General features: G+C 40.8%; 1 protein-coding gene across 3 annotated transcripts; it reads right to left on the reverse strand.

Annotated features, from left to right (window-relative positions):
• Nucleotides 1–627: 627 nt before the first annotated feature.
• LOC111578024 (membrane-spanning 4-domains subfamily A member 8-like) lies at nucleotides 628–6,463 on the reverse strand. Of its 3 annotated transcripts, none has more exons than XM_055013989.1 (7): nucleotides 6,345–6,463; nucleotides 4,736–4,930; nucleotides 4,404–4,523; nucleotides 3,917–3,973; nucleotides 3,415–3,642; nucleotides 2,194–2,321; nucleotides 628–1,101 (listed from the first exon to the last, which is right to left on the reverse strand). In XM_055013989.1, the coding sequence occupies exons 2-7, from the start codon at nucleotides 4,910–4,912 to the stop codon at nucleotides 1,017–1,019; spliced, it is 795 nt and encodes a 264-aa protein (XP_054869964.1). In that variant the 5' UTR covers nucleotides 4,913–4,930; nucleotides 6,345–6,463; the 3' UTR covers nucleotides 628–1,016. The 3 variants fall into 3 exon arrangements, with proteins under 3 accessions (XP_054869964.1, XP_054869963.1, XP_023140369.1); XM_055013988.1 differs by lacking the exon at nucleotides 6,345–6,463 and adding an exon at nucleotides 5,748–5,938; XM_023284601.3 differs by lacking the exon at nucleotides 6,345–6,463 and adding an exon at nucleotides 5,748–5,937 and having other exon boundaries at nucleotides 2,199–2,321.
• Nucleotides 6,464–21,627: the final 15,164 nt, after the last annotated feature.

Consider the following 21,627-nt stretch of genomic DNA (forward strand, 5'->3'; position numbering starts at 1 on the left):
CAAACAGAATATTGTTATCTGAGGCAGCTGATACTTACCAGGACAGAAAATGTGGATGTCAGGTCATTTTAAAGTCACAAAAACTAGATTTAGTCCAACAAACAGGATTATTCACGTTGTCTTTGTGAATTTGGACTCATTCATAGTTTGATCATTACTGTTCTTGTGTTTCAGCAAACCATCAAAAGTCAGGAAAGCCAAACATCTGCAAAGCCTATATTTGACTGAAAATACAAACACAGGTAGTTTAATTTGTGTGCAGTAGGAACAAAAATGTACATTTGAAAGTAAAACGTTGAAGGTTAAATGTTGATGCTTCTAATTTAGTGGAGAAAAGTTCAATATTTCCCTTTGTAATGAAGTATAAAGTAGTATGTATATGTTATTCATGTGCAGGTACTTCACAACTGTATTTAAATCCAGTATTTGAATAGATGTACTTTCCACCACTGAGTAATTCATTACAGCTGATCACAACACCTACAGTCTATTAATCCAGACTTTCTATCTAAAGACGACTTGGTATTAAATTCATCTGCATCCTTTCACGTTTGAACACAAAATATGTAACTGATTCAATTTTCAGACACTTTTCTAGATTCAAACATAAAAACATGTAACAGTCAACAGCTTTTACACCTTTATTTTCACTGGCATGCAGAATATTGTTTTAAAAAAAAAAAAAAAAAAAAGTAACAAGACACCCAGTAATAATGGGTATAATAGTAATACCACATGAACGTCTACAAACTCCTTCCTAGCAACAAACATCTAGACTGTAAGGCACATCCCTCCATAGAAAAATCATTACTTAAAAAGACCAAAACAAAGATTAAAATGAACAGCAGCATATTCAGTTTAGTGCAGATCACTGACATAAAGAGATGATACAGTAGAAGTGCATTTATTTTTAAGCAAAGCTCAGCATAGTGCCAGAATGTGAAGACTGTACCATCTGAATTTGTGTGCTTCACTGACGCTGCAGCACAGAGAGTCAGTGGTTTAAAGCTGCAGGATCACAGTTCCTGCTGACATTCAGGCTCCAGGATCAGTGGTGACTTCATCCAGCAGTGGTTTGAAGGATTCTGGCTCTTCAGCGCTCTGAAAGAGACAAAGAACATGGAGAAAGTTCAGAAAAACCAGTCCACACACTCAAATCACATTACTCAAGAACAAAACTAAAGACTTTCAAACTGTTAATTAGCATATTAGCATCGGATTAGATCGTTAGAAATGAACTGCAATCAAACCAAACAAATATGTTTCCATTTTTGATTCTTGAAAGTCGCCTCCTGGTGCTTTAATAAAACCTCCACCTGTCTTCATTCTCCAACCACAACCAGTATCATTGTGGTCTTTTTGTGTCTCTGTGGCATTTTTTGTTCTCCTTTCATGGCGTCTTCAAAGTCAGTTTCCATCTCTGAGCAACCGTTTTGTGTCTTTGTGTCTCTGTAGTCTGTTTTTAACCTTATCATTAATTTGTGTCTGTCTGTGTCATTTAGCATCTCGTTGCAGTCATTTTGTGTCTCTTTGTGTTCTCTTTGCAGTTGTTTTGTGTCTGTAGTCAGTTTGCGATATGTTTGCAGTCGATTGTGGTCAATTTTCTTTTTTTGTGGTCACGTTGCGTCTCTGTGGTGTGTCTGTCAAGTTTTTGTCTCTATATGAATTAAAAAAACAGTTTCAGTTTTGTTCTACCTTGTAGAAAATAGTTAAAATAAAGAAAAAACACTGAATGAGCAGGTGTGTGTAAACTTTCAAGAGGTGCTGGTTTAATAGAAGCTGAATTTCCTGAATGTTATTTTGCTGAACAACTAATTTGTAAATAAATGGGTTAACATTCATGGAAATGTGTTTAGCTTAGAATGAAGACTGGAGGGAGGAGAAACAGCTGGTTGACTTTATACAAACATTAAACCTGCACTTCTTCCCCCCAAAAAAACAATTCCTTGAATTGATATTCACTTGAAAAACAATGCAGTGGTTTGTTTTGTGTGAATTGGAAACACAAATGTCAAAGAAGTTCTGAATAAACATTCTAAAGAAAGTATTTCCATTCAGCTGCTTAGAAAGTGACATCCTGAATGAGATTTGAAGTTCACAAATGTACACAGAAGGACTGAGAAGCTGTGAATGTGTCCATCCAACATTTCCCAGTTAAATAGGAGGTTTACAGGAAGATGTCTCGGTTCATACTCGACCTCGTTTGATTCCTTCTGTCTGCTCCTCAGAGCCTTGATCCCCAACACAACAGAGCTGATGACGACACAGAGCTCCAGGACTGACAAGACGATCAGGACAATGTTTATTCCCAACACCAGCATCTGGAGGGACACAAACAACAGCAGGGCTGCACAGTTGTGGCCAAAGTGGTATTTATTGTTACTTTAATCAATACTAATTCATTCCAGGGACAGAATTTTCTTAATGCACAATAAACAGAGCACTGTTCTTACTTCCATGTTGTGCTACACTCCTGCTAACGTACAAATCTCTGCATCAAAATAAGATTTTAAATGGCTATCATCTAACTTCAGAGCACTTCTGAGAGGCAAAATATCAGTAACTGTAACTATAACACCTCACTGGCTGAATTTCTGTTAATCTGGAGACACTACAATTCACTGATGTTCCCTAAACGCCTCACAGTCAGGCTGCAGTCAGCTGAGCTGCTGTGCACAGAGAAGCCTCTAGTCTCCATCAGTTACTGCAGCAGCTCAGATTAGTCTGAAAAGAGTGAAAGAAGACGTTCTAATGTCAGATTTACCTGAAACCAATTGGCTTTATCTACATGGGCTGTTTTCTGTTTATATTTTTATCTGATCTTTAAAATCCAAATGTGAGTTGATTTTGCAGCATACATGAAGTGCAAGTGGTTAAAAATAGTTTTGCAAATGGAAAAGTGCTGTATTTTACTGATTAATTAATGTATGATTGTCTATGTGGTCAACTATCAGTTGAGGAAAGTGTTTGAAATTTGCAACCCTAATTTGAACATGTTTTAATTTATCACACAATTAATCTGCTTATTATTTTTAAGTTCTTAATGACCAATTCCCTTCCCATTACAAACATTTCTCAAATACACTGTAGTATTGTTTAGTTTCTCAGCATTTAGATTTTTTCACAAACTTTAATACTCTGGATTTCTGATGACTTTGTGTCCAAGACTCCACTCATATATGCTATAAAAAGAGACATTTTTCTTCATATTTGCTACATGAAGTCTTGAAATAGTTTTTTCTGGGTTAAATGAATGTGGTGAAAGTAAAGTCAAAACCTGAATATTCAATATTCATCCAAAAGCAGAGAAAAGCTGCAAATCCACCTTTCAGAAGCTGAAAGCAGCTGTGGAGATGGTGATCATGAAGGTACAACTTGTGTTTTGACTGCAGAAATAACTCTTTCCATAATTACCTGAGCCAGTTCTCTGGCCTCCAAGCACTTCTCCTGCAAGACATCCCTCTCAGGAGATGGAGTTGTTGTAGTATGATGTCTTCTGTACCCGTAGTAGTCATAATCATTATGGTCACAATACCAATACCACCCCCCCATATATGTGTCCGCTACATTGATGCTGTACATAACAATGGCTGTAATGGCAAAAGCAACTCCTGCCAGATTCAGAACCAGGGTGAGGATGACCTGAAACACAAAACTCTTTACTTTATGCACAGAAATATATAATATATCATTTCAGCATAAAACAAACATAGTAAAATTTGTAAATAGAGCGAGCAGGTAGATTGCGCTCAGTGCACTGTGGCCCATTAAGTTCATCTGCAGATAATGTGCAGATTTTGTGGCCCTGATTTGACCAATAATTGCTTGAAGTGTTTCAATCCACCAAGATTTGCTTCAGTTGACTACAGCACTAAATAAAAGAAGTCCTTCTAAGATTAAAACATGAACTACTTACCAAACATGGACTGGGGTACTTCTCAGACAAAATACACATGATGCCAAACACAATGAACTAGACAAAAGACAAAAAAATACATTAAGAAATCCTCACAGTTCTATTCTGTCACACAAACACTCAATAAAAACTCATTTATGTAAATTCTATCATCTTCTGTTGAGTGAAGACACCTCATCCTGTGCTCACACTGATAGTGACATAAAGCAGCGGCTATTTTCTAATAAAAACACCTCAGAACTAAGAGATGTCTGATCAGAAGTCACAGATTCAGTGTCAAACCTTCTCCAGAGCTCAGAAAGCCTGAACACTCTGAACTGCTATTTAATGCAGGTGTTCAGTGTAATAAACTCCACATCCTCAGTAAAACTGCAGAGACTCTACAGCTGCAATTTCTGCAGGAAAAGTTCTGCTGTATTTGAGTTAATGACACAACAAAAACATGATGGAGAAAATAAAATCTCTAATCAAACATCAGCTTGCTTACCAACGCTCCCAACCAAATAGGAAACATGGTAACATCCATTTGCCACCCAGAACCAGAGCCAGAGCCGAGGAGGACGGCTCCAAGGCCAAGATTGAGCAGCCCAACCATAATCTGCAGAGCCTGTGAAACAGGAAGCACAGTATAAACTACAAACATGGTGCAGAACACAGCTCTCTCATGGTTTCATAGAAATGATCTCATATAAATACAACAACACCTGAAGCTCAAACACAGGCCACCATGATTTAGTCAAAGTTTGACTCAAAATCAGGAGGGGAAAGAAATAAGTATGGATTAAAAATGTGACAGCATCTGGAAGCATTGATGCTCACCCCCAGCACTGACTGAGAAGTTCTCTGGATCCTCCTCAGCTGCTGAGACACCGAGCAGCAAACTGGACTGTAGCAAAGACCCTTGAAGATCTGGCACAGAGGAGGCCAAGCACTTTGGGGGTCCGAGGTCAAAGTGAACACAGTGACCCCCTCAGCCTTGGTCATAGTCACAGACATCCTGCCTGCTGCTGGACACTGAAAGACAGTATTCAGAAGACAGTATTTAAAAGTGCTGCATCAGATGAAGACTGAACCCAAACCTCCAACTGTATATGGATGAAGACACCACAGGAACAACTCTGGTGGTGACATTAGAGCTTCTAACAGTTTCTGAAATATAAAGTGGAGACATGGTGTTTGGATGATGTTGGCTGAAGGATCTGACCAAATAAACCTCCAAGTTAGGAGGATAATAGAAACTGTGGACAACACGGTGAAACCAGTTTCAAGGTGGATAGTTGTGTCATGTAGATTTGATAGGAATCGTTTGCTTCTGTCTAGTTCGCCCAGCTGAACAATCACTGATAGTCTGAGTTAACGAATCCAATGACAGCTTCAAACCAATATTTTTCTGTTGTGGATTAAATATTAATTATTTTCTCATGAAATCAATCATTTGTTTGGTCTCTAAAATGTCAGAAAATGTCTTGTTTTGTCCAAAGATACTCACCTCACTGTCAAAAAGGAGGAAACCAGAAATTATTAAAACATATAATTTACACTAAAAAACAAAAAAACCTCAAACCAGTTAATCAGCTATTAAAATGGGTGGTCATTGTTGTAATATTTGCCAACCGGTCGATTCATCTTACAGGATTCACAGACATTAATAGAAATGTGGACACAAAGAAACAATAGAACAAATGCGGATGTGCAAACGTAGTCGAAAAAAGTTTCTGTCTTGAAATGTGAAAATAAATTCAGGACATGAATATAACAGTGTCCTTGTTCGTTTGTAAAATGTAGATATTTTTATGTAATCATTCATATCTATATTTATGTATACACAAACCTTTTTCGTCCTTCGTAAAACCCGGAAATGAAAGTGATATGCTGCTGCGATTGTTAATCTTCTTTATGAAAGCTGTCTGGTTATTCAATACTCAGTGTTCAATATTTTAAGCTTGAAAGTCGCAGAAACTCGATTTATTTCAGAAAAGCGACCTGCATCAGGTCAGTTCAGGTGGGACACTTGTCTTCCTGGAAATAAACTCAGATCTTTTTTCGCTCCCAGACTTCACCGTCTCCCAGTCATCAGCAGCGCTCAGTGCTGCCACCAGTGGTCGGGGGTGGAACTGCACCAACGAGACAATAAACCCACCTGAACCGTTGAAACTCCAGTGTTGTTTCTCACTTTCACGCCCGCGACCACATGGCCACCTCAACCATTTTATGGTTTGTGGCCAGTTAAATCTGTTGCTGTCCATCAACCAATTGACTTTACTGTTTTAAACGTGCCAGACACACATTTTATCTCCTGATGCATTATGAGCACTGAGAAGCCAAAAAGGCTGGATTCTCTTTGGTCGCAGTGCAGGACCATATTTGTAATACGGACTGTAACAGTACAGCATTATAAACTGAGTCAAACACGAATAAAAAGACTTACCAGTTCGAATAGAAGCAAATCCCAAACACCAAAAATCCACCAACAAAGTGGCTGACACAGGGATTGTTGCGCAGTTCTTCTTTGGGAAAAGGGATGGAGAATTACCAGAAGTCCCTCCTCCTGTCTGAACACAAACTTAACCCTTTACTGGGACAATCGGCTGAACACAGGGAAGTGAAACTCTAACAAGAACAAATGAAGGCACAACAGCCTGTGACAGAGAAATGTAATTTTTTATTTTTCATCATTCACTTGGTTTGTTTAACTACATAACTACATTTTATTGTGGATTTCTGTGTCACAGCATGAAGATGTGAATGCAGGAAGCCACACAATACCAAGGAAATAGTTCAAGTGGAGAAATATTTATTTGAATTTATCCATCTATATGTTCTGTATACAGTAAATTTTGAATATGAATATTGTATTAAACATATGGGAATCAGTCACTGGCAGATCTTATCATGTCATACTTGTGAACTGAGATTTGAACACACAAGAAAAATAATATAAAAGTACAGTATGCCAATAGATGGCAGCTGAGAGGCATAAAATATTGTAAAGTCTAGACCTTAATAGTATAATTGAACTGGAAAATTTTATATAATATCTTAGAGTCTTAATCTTCATATTATAATTGGATTGGGACAATACATTTTTATATCATATTTTAATGTCTTGAAAGTTATATTTGGTAAACTGACATCATAAATAATACTTTGATTCTTTATCCACAATATTACATCCAATTAAACATGGACGGCGACTGTGTGCTTATGGCGGCTTTATTTAAGTAACGTGCTGCGTGCTGCACACACACTTCCTTATATTTAACCACAGACACTTTCCGGCCGTAACGTCACACTGTCGTGACTCTCACACACCACAGTCTATATATATATTTTTAGGGTCCGAGCACCGACGGTGCGGAGGACCCTATTGAAATGCAAGGAATTATTTATTATTATTATTATTATTATTATTATTATTATTATTATTATTATTATTATTATTATTATTATTATTAGGGTCCGAGCACCGACTGGTGCGAAGACCCTATTGGAATGCAAGAAATCATTTATTAGGGTCCGAGCACCGACGGTGCGAAGACCCTATTGGAATGCAAGGAATTCTTCTTCTTATTATTATTATTATTATTAGGGTCCGAGCACCGATGGTGTGGAGGACCCTATTGGAATGCAAGGAATTATTAGGGTCCGAGCACCGAATGGTGCGAAGACCCTATTGGAATGCAAGGAATTATTAGGGTCCGAGCACCGACTGGTGCAAAGACCCTATTGGAATGCAAGGAATTATTAGGGTCCGAGCACCGACTGGTGCAAAGACCCTATTGGAATGCAAGGAATTATTTATTAGGGTCCGAGCACCACGAAGTGGTGCGAGGAACCTATTGAAACCCTAGGAATTATTAGGGTCCGAGCACCGACGGTGCGAAGACCCTATTGGAATGCAAGGAATTATTTATTATTAGGGTCCGAGCACCGAATGGTGCGAAGACCCTATTGGAATGCAAGGAATTATTTATTAGGGTCCGAGCACCGACGGTGCGAAGACCCTATTGGAATGCAAGGAATTATTTATTATTATTATTATTATTATTATTCTTTCTTTTCCTGACGGTTGAATTGCCTTTTTGGCGGCCTTATCATACCCATACGCGTCAAACTTGGCATGCTCATCAGGACTGGCGAAAAATTTGATATTTTAGGGGAGTTGCGCATGTGTGTGGCAAAATGGCTCCATAGCGCCCCCTGGAAAATTGAAAATTTGGTCATTAGGCCATCTTGCACGACGTTTCATCTACAGCTACAAAATTTTGTATGCATATTCAGCACATCAGAAAACCCAAAAAAGTCAATCATGGCCACGCCCTAACCCCAACAGGAAGTCGGCCATCTTGAATTAACTGTAAATTTTTTAAAATTAATAACTCATCGGGGATAAGTTCGAGAGATGTCAAATTTGGCCAATATATGCAAACACGCGACCTGATGAAAAGTTATCAAAATGTTCATCTCATTTCGAAGGGCGTGGCCATGGCGACTCCCAAAAAAATGGATCACTTCGCCATGAAACAGGAAGTGGTGTCTAACTCAGCTGTACATGCTCCAATCTGCCTGAAATTTTACATGTGTCATCAGTTTCGACCTCTGACAACATCCATGTAGTTATGTACATTGACAGTCATAGCGCCACCTTGTGGTAGCAGGAAATTGACATTTTTTACATTTTGAGGTACTATTCTTAGCAGGTTGATCAGATTCACCTCAAATTTGGTGACATAAGCCAGAACACATTGATGATGATTCCCAGAAAAAATGGTGGCTCGTCACCAAAGGGCGTGTCTGTGGCCACGCGGCGAATTTCGATTTCTCGCCATGAAAATTGAAGTATTAATATCTCAGCTGGACAGGGTCCAATCTGGACCAAACTTGATATGGTGGACACCAGTCCAGGTCTGAACACATCCACACTGATAAATTTAGAAATACTCATAGCGCCACCTATTGGCAACAGGAAGTAATTGTCATTACATTTGCACCTACCATTGCCAGAAACTTTGTCATATCATCTTGAAAATTGGTCAGCTGACTGGTTATGCCTAGACGATGCCACAGTGTGAAGATTTGGACGATTCATAAAACACTGTTGCCGTGGCAACGCATCGTTGCCGTAATAAACAAAGTACTTTTTGACAGGTTAAAAATGCTCAAATGCTCGCCAAAATTACCACACATATCTGGACGGGCAACCCATTTGATATTTTGGGGAAACTGCACATGTGTGTGGCAAAATGGCTCCATAGCGCCACCTGGAAATTTTCAAACAGTTACTATGGCCAGTACGTTTTAGCTAGAATTATGAAACTTGGTAGGCATATGTAACTCGTCAAGACACACAAAAATGTAATTGACACCCATGGCCAAAACCCAACAGGAAGTCGGCCATTTTGAATTATATGTCATATGTTTTGACAATTTTGGGTCATTTTTAGACATTTTCAAAAGCTATAAACTCAAACAGGGTAACACTGAGAGAGCTGACATTTGGCCAGGATGTACTTCAGGCATGGGTGATCAAAAGTTATCAAAATGCTCACCTTAAGTCTGAGGGCGTGGCCATGGGGGCCTCGTGAATTTTGATGCTTCGCCATGAAACATCAACTGCTGTGTAACTGCCCTAAACATGCTCCAATCTGCCTCAAACTTTACAGGTGTGATCAGAGTCCAGTCCTGATCACATCCATAGGCCGACATAAACTCTCGGTCGCAGCGCCACCTGGTGGATGGAAGGAAATGCTCTATAACTAGCCTGGACATGGTCCGATCTGCCTGAAATTTTACATGTGTGATCAGAGTCTGACCCTGATCACATCCATACGCCGATATACACTCTCGGCCGCAGCGCCACCTGGTGGATGGACAGAAAAAGCTCTAGAAGTAGCCTGAACATGCTCCAATCTGCCTGAAATTTTACACGTGTGATCAGAATCCAGCCCTCATCACATCCATAGGCCGACATGCACTCTCGGTCGCAGCGCCACCTGGTGGACGTGCGTGGATTCGCCGACCAGCAAGGATGCGAGGACCCGTCCAACGCTGCTTGCAGCTTTAATTAGGGTCCGAGCACCGACGGTGTGAAGACCCTATTGGAATGCAAGGAATTATTTATTATTATTATTATTATTATTATTATTATTCTTTTCCGGACTTTTGAATTGCCTTTTTGGCGGCCTTATCATACCCCAAAATGCATCAAACGTGGCATGCTCATCAGGCCTCGTGAAAAATTTGATATTTTATGGGAGTTGCGCATGTGTGTGGCAAAATGGCTCCATAGCGCCCCCTGGAAAATTAAAAATTTGGTCATTAGGCCAACTTGCACGATGTTTCATGTACAGCTACAAAATTTTGTATGCATATTCAGCACATCAGGAAACCCAAAAAAGTCAATCATGACCACGCCCTAACACCAACAGGAAGTCGGCCATCTTGAATTAGCTGTAAATTTTTCAAAATTAATAACTCATCGGGGATAAGTCCGACAGACGTCAAATTTGGCCAATATATGCAAACACGCGACCTGATGAAAAATTATCAAAATGTTCATTTCATTTCAAAGGGCGTGGCCATGGCGACTCCCAAAAAAATGGATCCTTCGCCATGAAACAGGAAGTGGTGTCTAACTCAGCTGTACATGGTCCAATCTGCCTGAAATTTTACATGTGTGATCAATGTCCAGCCCTGACAATATCCATGTGGTTATATACATTCACAGTCATAGCGCCACCTTGTGGTAGCAGGAAATTGACATTTTTCACACTTTGATGTACTATTCTTAGCACGTTGATCAGATTCACCTCAAATGTGGTAACATAAGCCTGAACACATTGATGATGATTCCCAAAGAAAATGGTGACTCGTCGTCAAGGGGCGTGTCTGTGGCATTGCGGCGAATTTCGATTTCTCGCCATAAAAATTGAATTATTAATATCTCAGCTGGAAATGATCCAATCCGGACCAAACTTGATGTGATGGACACCAGTCCGGTTCTGAACACATCCACATTCATAAATTTAGAAATACTCATAGCGCCACCTATTGGCAACAGGAAGAAATTGTCATTACATTTGCACGTGCCATTGCCTGATACTTTGTCATATGATTCTGAAAATTGGTCAGGTGAGTGACCACACGTTGACGATGGCACAGTGTGAAGATTTTGACGATTCATAAAACGCTGTTGCCGTGGCAACGTATCGTTGCCGGAATAAACAAAGTACTTTTTGACAGGTTAAAAATGCTCAAATGCTCGCCAAAATTACCACACATATCTGGACCGGCAACCCATTTCAGATTTTAGGGAAACTGCACATGTGTTTGGCAAAATGGCTCCATAGCGCCACCTGGAAAATTTCAAACATTTACTACGGCCAGTACGTGTCACCTAGAATTATGAAACTTGGTAGGTATATGTAACTCGTCAAGACACACCAAAATGTAATTGACACCCATGCCCAAAACCCAACAGGAAGTCGGCCATTTTGAATTATATGTCATACGTTTTGACGATTTTGGGTCATTTTTGTACATTTTCAAAAGCTATAAACTCACATAGGGTAACACCGAGAGAGCTGAAATTCGGCCAGGATGTAGTCCAGGCATGGGTGATCAAAAGTTATCAAAATGCTCACCTTAAGTCTGAGGGCGTGGCCATGGCGGCCTCGTGAATTTTGATGCTTCGCCATGAAACATCAACTGCTGTGTAACTGCCCTAAACATGCTCCAATCTGCCTCAAACTTTACAGGTGTGATCAGAGTCCAGTCCTGATCACATCCATAGGCCGACATAAACTCTCGGTCGCAGCGCCACCTGGTGGTTGGAAGGAAATGCTCTATAACTAGCCTGGACATGGTCCGATCTGCCTGAAATTTTACGTGTGATCAGAGTCTGACCCTGATCACATCCATAGGCCAATATACACTCTCGGTCGCAGCGCCACCTGGTGGATGGACAGGAAAAGCTCTAGAAGTAGCCTGAATATGCTCCAATCTGCCTGAAATTTTGCACGTGTGATCAGAGTCCAGCCCTCATCGCATCCATAGGCCGACATGCACTCTCGGTCGCAGCGCCACCTGGTGGATGTGCGTGGATTCGCCGACCAGCAAGGATGCGAGGACCCGTCCAACGCTGCTTGCAGCTTTAGTTTACTTTTTGATCGCAACAACTTGTCAAGATATGGAAATGATTTTAATTTGATATTCATTTCCACGTGTAGTAATCCTGACACCACAGCATACAAACTAAACAGGAACTATTAAGGAAGAAGTTTCGGTTATCTCCCTGCCTTGTAAATGGAGAAAATTTATTTTTAAAAAATGCATAAAAGTTTTCTTGGTGCATGAACTGAGGCTGCTGACTGACCTTATATTGCACAATGTTCGATGTCTTTAAATATTTTCACAGTAAGGATTCATCTGTCGATCTATCTATACCTGAAACCTGATCCTCTGTATATAGTCTTCTACATGTTTGTTGTTTTTTTTTTTTTAAGAATAAAGTCATCTGTATATAATGCTATGGGCAATTTTTGCACCGTTTTTTTCTTATTTATTCTTGCACTGCCTTTATACTCTTATACTTTCTCCTTTCCTAAGGAAGAAGTTTCGGTTATTTCCCCAGTTATGTTTGAAATGTAACATTACTTCTTCAGCTCAGTGCATTAGTGATCATATTGGTTTAGTGGTTGGAAGTCAATAAAACATTAGCGTCAGTCAAATTGAATGCGTCAGTGGATGGAAGTGGTGGTTGCCTTGTGCTGCTCTTCACTTGACTGCAGCTCCATGGCTCCATCTGCTGGACGGACAGAAGTGCAGCAGCTGATGGCAGCTTCTTTGACCTCACGCTGCTGTCAGACCCACAGATTAGGGTTTATTTCAGATATATATAATAGAAAATAGTAATTAAAAAATAAGCTGATGTTGTATTTTTGCAGCAGTGAGTTTTACAGGGTTAAGAGCAACCAGTCAAAGGTTATTACTGAGGATTTTAAACAAAAACATTCAGGCAAACAGTTAACATCATAGGGTGCCTGACATGTTTGTTTTTTTTCCGGGTCGATACAGATTTTTTTTGTAATCAAGGAGATCAATAACCAAGATTTGGAATCACTACACATTTGCAGAAAAAATAAAGTTTTTGAACAGCACATAAAGTTAAGTTAAAATTAAAATAATCACGAGTTGCAGCCTTTGCTTATTTATGTTTTACATGCTGAAGTTGTCCTTCAGTGTTTCACTGATCAGATTGTGCTGTGGGCAGGAACAAGATCAGAGGGAGGCAGCTGCAGCAGACCCAAAGTAGTTTCACATTCATTTATCTGATCAGATTTCAGGGGGCTTTTTTTTTTTTTTTTTTTTTTTTTTAAGAAATGGGACCAATAATTGAAAACATGCTAAATATCAGATGGGATCATTGGTGTCACAGGACATCTGCAGACACAGGTCAAAGATTACAAGGAGTTTATTTAACGAATGAAACTAAAACCAACACAGAAAGGATAACTAAACCAAGGTGAAAACAAAAAGGGGAAACCAGACTAATTGTAGGAGAAAGGTTCTGGTTTCAAAGTCTGTGGTCTGGCAGAGAGCGGAAGAATGAAGAACCGGGCCTTCGTGGATTAAGGTGATTGAGAACAGGTGAATCAACCCCCACATCTGTGAGAGAGATGGATGGATGGATGGATGGATGGATGGATGGATAGATAGGTAGGGAGGTAGATGGACCATAGATAGATGGATGGATAGGTAGATCCTGCAGTGGGGAAATTTTCAGTGTGGCAGTAGCAGATAGGGAAAAAAGTTAAAAAAAAAAAAAAAAAAAGCAGCACTCAGTGCACAGATATAAATAGATGCTTTCTCCTTAGAGAAGAAATAGAAATGCTTGTAAAAAAAAAAAACCCTGTGAAATTGCACATATTGACTTATTTACATTTTATTGCAGTTACTTCATGGGTGATCTGAACTACTGGGAGCAGGCTTGATTGAACACAGTCTGACTGCTGCAGGAAGGAAGGACCTCCTTCAAACATCGTGGGTGAAGCAGTCTGTCCCTGAAGGAGCTGCCGGTGATGGTCCTGTTTCCTGCAGGGGATGGGAGATGTCCTCCATGATAGACAACAGCTTTGTCATCATCCTCCTGTCTACCACCAGCCCAGGACAGAGCTTGCTTTCTTAACCAGTTTCTTTAGTCTCTTCCTGTCTGCAGCCGTGATGCTGCTGCTCCAGCAGACCAGTCCATACAGGATGGCTGATACCACCACACAACCATAAAAGGTCCTCAGAATTGCTCCCTGCACCCCGAAGGACCTCAGTTTCCTGAGCAGGTGAAGTCTGTTCTGACCTTTCTTACACCGTGCGTTGGTGTTCTATCTCTAGACATGTTTGAATGTCTTTATCAATAAATGCTCAAACATATGTTGAGTGTCAGCTCAGCTCTTTGTTCCATACATGTAAATGTTCCTATGTGATTGGTGTCTTGCAGTCAGAGTGTAAAGAATTGAAGCTGTCAGAGGCTTTCTGTGGTGAAGAGGCTGCAGGACATCAGCTGCTCCAACAGGTGAAGCCTTTGTTCTTTGGCTCCAACCAGAAGCAGCAATAAATCAGCATGAGCTGCAGCTTATCCACCTCATAGAGTGTATAATAAAGAAACCAAGAGGTTTTAGTTGATAGCTGTCGCTAGCAGTGTGTTGTTCAGGTTGTGAGGAGAAGTAAAAAGCTTACAGCACCTGGTATTCCCAGGTAGTCTCCCATCCAAATACTAACCAGGCCCAACCCTGCTTAGCTTTGCAGATCAGATGAGATCAGGTGTATTCAGTCTCAGAAACAAACCTCACATGATTCAGATCTCCACTCACACCTTTTATTTGTCGTTTGGTTGCGCCAGTACTAATTGATAGCATCATTTAAGCAAAGTTAGAGCAACATCTTGTAGGACAGGTGGTGTAGAGGTAAGTTTTTTGCCTCCCCGGTACCTTAGTACCTTTATTATCTTCACTTCCTTAATACTTTTGTGTACCATCATTTACGAAAACTAACAGCTACACCCAGTAGGAAGGATAGCGCAGTGGTAAGTTATCTGCCTCTCATCCAGGAGGTCCTTGGTTTGAGTCCAGCTCAAGGCTCTTTTTACACTTTGGCTGCATGACAACCTCTTGCAACCATCATTACAACAAATTCCACCAGGGACCTTGTGTGACAGATAGCTCACACAGAGGGTGTGTGTCTGTCATGTGGACGGTCATGGTTCGAATCCCTGCTGGGAACCTTGTGGAAAGGTTGTGGTCTGTGGTGTGGAGTGTCACTGGACTGGATCGGATCCTGGAAAAAAGAAAAACCAGGAGATTTACCCATAAGCAAGGCACGAAGGCACGAAGGCACGAAGGCACGAAGGCACGAAGGCACGAAGGCACGAAGGCACGAAGGCACGAAGGCACGAAGGCACGAAGGCACGAAGGCACGAAGGCACGAAGGCACGAAGGCACGAAGGCACGAAGGCACGAAGGCACGAAGGCACGAAGGCACGAAGGCACGAAGGCACGAAGGCACGAAGGCACGAAGGCACGAAGGCACGAAGGCACGAAGGCACGAAGGCACGAAGGCACGAAGGCACGAAGGCACGAAGGCACGAAGGCACGAAGGCACGAAGGCACGAAGGCACGAAGGCACGAAGGCACGAAGGCACGAAGGCACGAAGGCACGAAGGCACGAAGGCACGAAGATTTTTTGCAAATTTTGCCCTTTTCTTCTATTCGTCAAGGCGGTGACATCAACACTGAAAGAAAAAAAAAACAATCCACAAAATCAAAAAAAGAACATAATCTACCTACAACTTTTAAAGAACACGCTAAAAAACACAATACTAAAAAGTCACACTCTTCTCCTCATCACTCATTTTTACATTTTAACACAATTTCAAAGCCACACAAATCACATTCTTCATGTCAAATCACTTCTCTTCACTACAAATGGGAGAGAACAGCAAACAAATAAAATACAACTTATGGCTTAAATATCTTCAAAATCTCTTTGCTATTCCTCTACATTCAAATTCCTCAACACCACTCAACAATCACCTGCAGGATCTCTTACTTCTTTCTTAGCTCTGACAAAACATCTTCAAGACTCTGAGAAGACAACTCATTTTCAACACATTTGCTGCTTCGTCTAAGTGTCCACACACATCTCCAGTCATCCACAGGCCTCACCACTGATCAGCTGCACAAACTTACATGTTAATCTTCTCCAAAGATAAAATACAGGCCCTTCTGTCTGATCACAACTTTTACTGGTGGCTCATATTTCAAGTTCATTTCCTTGCAAAGTCTTTATTTTGGATTAAAGTGGGATCTGTGACCAGGCAGATCACTTGTTTATTCTTAGCATTTGGATTTCACTGACATTCCTGTCATGTAGAAAAATAGAAATATCTTTGCATTGATTCAGCTAAACTAACTGCAGACACTGAGAGGCGTAAAGTTCAACAAATGCTGTTTTTATTTACTTCACTGGTGACATCAGTAGATGCTTGCAGTGAAACCACCACTGCAAATATTTATGCATTTAAGTATTACAACTGAAAACTCCCTACAAACGTCCACTTCTAACACCACAAACATTGTCCAGAGGAAATGATATTAGCTGAACATAAAAACATGTAAAACAGCTCTGATGCTTTCATCCTGAGCTCCACTCAAACATTTCACTGTGCAGCAGCTCAGCAGTTTGTTTAAGAAAAGCATTTAGGTTCAATCTGTGAAGCCCAAAACCCACCAGCTTTGAAAAATGACACCATTTACCAGAGTCACAAACTGTAAAAACAGAAGGAATTGTTGGATTTTCTATGTGAATGTGTCGCCTCTCTAGTTAACTCACCCGGTTACGTCTCCATCCTGACACTGCTCTGCTGGACCGGAGCTTCTGGACCAGCCGGGTGGACCTTCCTTCACAGATCTTCCCGGTGGGAGTGATTCTGAGTCGGCCTTGGTTGACTGCAAACTCCTTAAAATGGACACATGAGAGGAAATCGTGGACAAATCGATACAACAGCTTGTTCGGTTTGTCCTGTTCTTAAATGGGTAGAAAACTGCTGAGAGCTCTCAGTTCAATTCAATTTTCAATTCAATTTTATTTATATAGCGCCAATTACAGTCAAATTGTCTCGAGACGCTTTACAGAACCCATATGCCTGACCCCCAGAGCAAGCCAAAAGGCGACAGTGGCAAGGAAAACACCCTTTTAACAGGGAAAAAAACCTCGAGCAGAACCCGGCTCTAATGTGGGGGGAACCATCTGCCTGCTGGCCGGGCGGGTTGAGAGGGACAGAAGAGGTAGAAAGGTAGAGATAGAGGGGTAGAGGTAGAGATAGAGGGGTAGAGATAGAGAGGTGGGGGGTGGGACACAAGGACCATAAAACACAGCCACACATCTGAAGCATCCAGCATCCAGCTCTGGGACCAGGGACACTCGGAGAAAGGACACAGAAAGAAACAGAGTGAATGTAATGCAATAATGGTATATGTAGTAAATACATAGGTAGTTAGAGAAGGGCTCAGTGCATCAAGAGAGGTTCCCCAGCAGTCTAGGCCTATAGCAGCATAACTAGGGGCAGAACTAAGGGACGTCAAGAGGGGAAGTCAGTTGTGCAAATGAAAACACCAGCTGACCCCGTCAGGGTCCCCCAGTCAGCCCTAACTATAAGCTTTGTCGAAAAGGAAGGTTTTAAGCCTGGTCTTAAAAATAGAGAGGGTGTCCGCCTCCCGAACCCAAACTGGGAGCTGGTTCCACAGGAGAGGTGCCTGATAACTGAAGGCTCTGCCTCCCATTCTACTTTTAGAGATTCTAGGAACAACAAGTAAGCCTGCAGTTTGAGAGCGAAGAGTTCTGCTAGGATAATATGGTACTATCAGGTCTTTAAGATATGATGGAGATTGGTTGTTAAGAGCTTTATATGTCAGAAGAAGGATTTTGAATTCTATTCTAGATTTAACAGGAAGCCAATGAAGAGAAACCAATATAGGAGAAATATGATCTCTCTTGCTAACTCCCGTCAGTACTCTGGCTGCAGCATTTTGGATCAGCTGTAGATATTTCAGAGAGCTATTGGGACAACCTGATAATAAGGAATTACAGTAGTCAAGCCTAGAAGTAACAAATGCATGGACTAGTTTTTCTGCATCACTCTGAGACAGGATGTTCCTGATTTTCACAGTATTTCTCAGGTGGAAAAAGGAAGTCCTACAGATTTGTTTTATGTGCGAGTTAAAGGACATGTCCTGGTCAAAGATAACACCGAAGTTCCTCACAGTAGTACTGGAGGCCAATGTAATGCCATCCAGAGTAACTATATGCTTTGAAAGCAATTCTCTAAGATGTTTGGGGCCAAATACAATGACTTCAGTCTTGTCTGAATTTAGTAGTAAGAAATTATAGGTCATCCAGGTCTTTATGTCCTTAAGACAATCTTGCAGTCTAGCTAGCTGATTAGTTTCATTTGGCTTCATAGATAAATACAATTGAGTGTCGTCAGCATAACAATGGAAATTAATACAGTGCTTCCTAATAATGTTGCCTAAGGGAAGCATGTATAATGTGAACAGTATTGGTCCTAAGACAGAACCCTGAGGAACTCCATGATTAACCCTAGTATGCTCAGAAGAGTCATTGTTGACATGCACAAACTGGAACCTGTCTGATAAGTAGGATTTAAACCAGTCCAGTGCTGTCCCTTTAATGCCAATAGAATGTTCTAGTCGCTGTAATAAAAGTTTGTGGTCGATTGTATCGAATGCTGCACTAAGGTCCAATAAAATAAGTATAGAGACCAGTCCATTATCTGACGCTATGAGAAGGTCATTAGTAACTTTCACCAGAGCTGTTTCTGTGCTATGATGCACTCTGAAGCCTGACTGAAACTCTTCAAACAAGCTATTCCTTTGTAAATGTTCACATAATTGATTTGCAACTGTTCTTTCCAGAATTTTGGAGAGAAATGGGAGGTTGGAAACTGGTCTATAGTTGGCTAAAACATCTGGATCTAGAGTGGGCTTTTTAAGTAAAGGTTTGATTACAGCAACCTTAAAAGCCTGTGGTACATAACCTGTTACTAGAGACAGATTAATCAGATCTAACATTGAGGAATCAGCTCTGACAGAGTGTTGCTCTGACTCCATGTGTGACTGAGGCTGGAGTGAACAGAGCTGCTGCTGCTCAGATGCAGCTTCTTATTAGCACAACAACAGACGCTGCGTTCACTACGTCTGTGGGTGTGGAGCTGATAAAGAGGATCTTCACCACTGACCTGAGCTGCTGCCACACGGTGAGACGTCCAACAGAGTCACTGAGCAGCTGATGATGAAGAAGATGAAGGCTTCAGGAGGAGGTGGAGGAGGAGAAGCTGCAGGGCCACATGAGACACTGAAGAGACAAACCAGAAATGATTCACACACTAGACATGAAGAAAAGAAAACATCAGAGAGCGTAAAATACAAGAATGAGTCCTGAACATCACAGGCGTAACCCGTAGAGCTACATGACCACACATGTTCTGGTCTTGAAAACGTGTATTAATCCAATAGAAAGTCTAGGGGTAGGGTTAGGGTTGGAGAGGAAGGTCCTTACAGTTGTAATGAAAAAAATAGGGTAATTAATATTACATATAAATATTTTTAATGTTAATACTAAGCAGTCGAATATTCTGAGAAATTAATCCGTGGTTTTTCCTTCAGCCGTTGTAGATCTAGATAACCTAAAGGTACAGTGCAACCACAACGGCTGAAGGAAAAACCCCAACTTTATTCTAAGAATTTTTTGGCTAGTGTGACTTAATATTAAATTATGAAAAAAATGTATAATTTTATATCCATGTTTTTGGTACATTGCTACTGTCAGGACCTTCCTCTGTAACCCGAACCCTACCCCTAGACTTTCTATTGGATTGATACACCTTTGCTGACAGCCAACATGTGTGATCATATAGCTCTGCGGGTTAAGCCACTGACGCATGTAGTTGGTCCTCAATGCTGAGGCCCTGGTTCGATTCCCGCTCGCAACCCTGTGCTATATTAGTTGTTCTCATTCTTATTTCTACCCCATTGTCTGGCTGTCTCTCACTACGCCTATCCATCAATTAACTGCAAAAGACTACAACACTTATTTACAAATTTCCTGTTTATTTATTAAATACAATTCTTTAATTTCTTACATCTTTTTTCCCCCCATACTTTATAAAAGTTTAATTGTCTTAACTTTTTCCCATTTATTTAATTGCTTCTTTTTTATGTATTTTCTTTCTTTAATCTTCTTCTTCTTTCTAGAATTTAACACCAACCTTCAATTTTGGGTCATTTTTAGACATTTTGAAAAGCTATCAACTCAAACAGGGTAACACCGACAGATATGAAATTCAGCCAGGATGTACTCCAGGCATGGGTGATCAAAAGTTATCAAAATGCTCCACAAAAGTCTGAGGGCGTGGCCATGGCAGGCTCCCAAACTTTGATGCTTCGACATGACACATCAACTGCTGTGTAACTGCCCTAAACATACTCTAATCTGCCTCAAACTTTACATGTATGATCAGAGTCCCGCCCTGATGACATTCACATGCTGAAATACAGCCACAGTCATAACGCCACCTGGTGGATAGAAGGAAAAGCTCTATAACTAGCCTGGACATGGTCCGATCTGCCTGAAATGTTATGTGTCATCAGAGTGCGGACGTGATCACATCCATAGGCCAATATACACTCTCGGTCGCAGTGCCACCTGGTGGACGTGCGTGGATTCGACGACGAGCATGGATGCGAGGACCCGTCCAACGCTGCTTGCAGCTTTAATTTCAGTTTTGTGTCTTTTTACGTTGGTCTTGGTGCCTCTTTCTGGTGATTTTGCTTCATGTTGTTTTGTGTTTTTGTGCATCTCTGTGGTAGATTTGCATGTGCGTTTTTCTGTGTCTTGTGTTGGTTTTGTGCCTTTTGCTTGTGGTTTGTTTCTCTGTGTTGTTTTGCATCTTCTTGTGGTGCTTTTTGTCTTGTTGTGCTTCTTTGTCCTTCTTTTTTGTCTTTTTTTAATACTATGGTGGTGATTTTATCTTGTTTTGTGTGTGTGTGTGTGTGTGTGTGTGTATGTGTGTGTGTGTGTGTGTGTGTGTGTGTGTGTGTGTGTGTGTGTGTGTGTGTGTGTGTGTGTGTGTGTGTGTGTCTTTTTGTGAACATGTTGTATTTCGTAGTACAGATTTTGTGTGTTTCTGTAGTCTGAGTCACTGTCACTATAGATACATCGTTAACTAACAGGAAAGTTCAATTTTTATTGCTCAAGATCTAACATAGACCAGCAAGACTTGTTGGAAGCTTTCTATAATATTTCACAAGTTTAATGAAAAAGAAAAAAACCTGAAGACAGTCGACCCAAGACAGTTCAAGATGAGAAATTTTGCTCTGGTTGTGTCTTCATAAAGAGACTGAGAAATAAATATGTATGCTTGTTACGACATTGTTAAAACAACAAACCAAAAGATGACTTAAGATGATCTCACAGTGCCACAACTGTGTGTGATAATGCGCCTGTCGGACGCATTGTTGCATCTATGAGAGAATGTTTTTCAAGATGATTTGTGGTTTTACTGGTAGATGTATCCCCCAACAAAACTGATTGTCACTGAGATGCACAATCAGTGAGCAACACAAGCATCAGTTCAATGAAGC

Source organism: Amphiprion ocellaris, chromosome 9, assembly GCF_022539595.1.
Source record: "Amphiprion ocellaris isolate individual 3 ecotype Okinawa chromosome 9, ASM2253959v1, whole genome shotgun sequence".
Taxonomy (NCBI): domain Eukaryota; kingdom Metazoa; phylum Chordata; class Actinopteri; family Pomacentridae; genus Amphiprion; species Amphiprion ocellaris.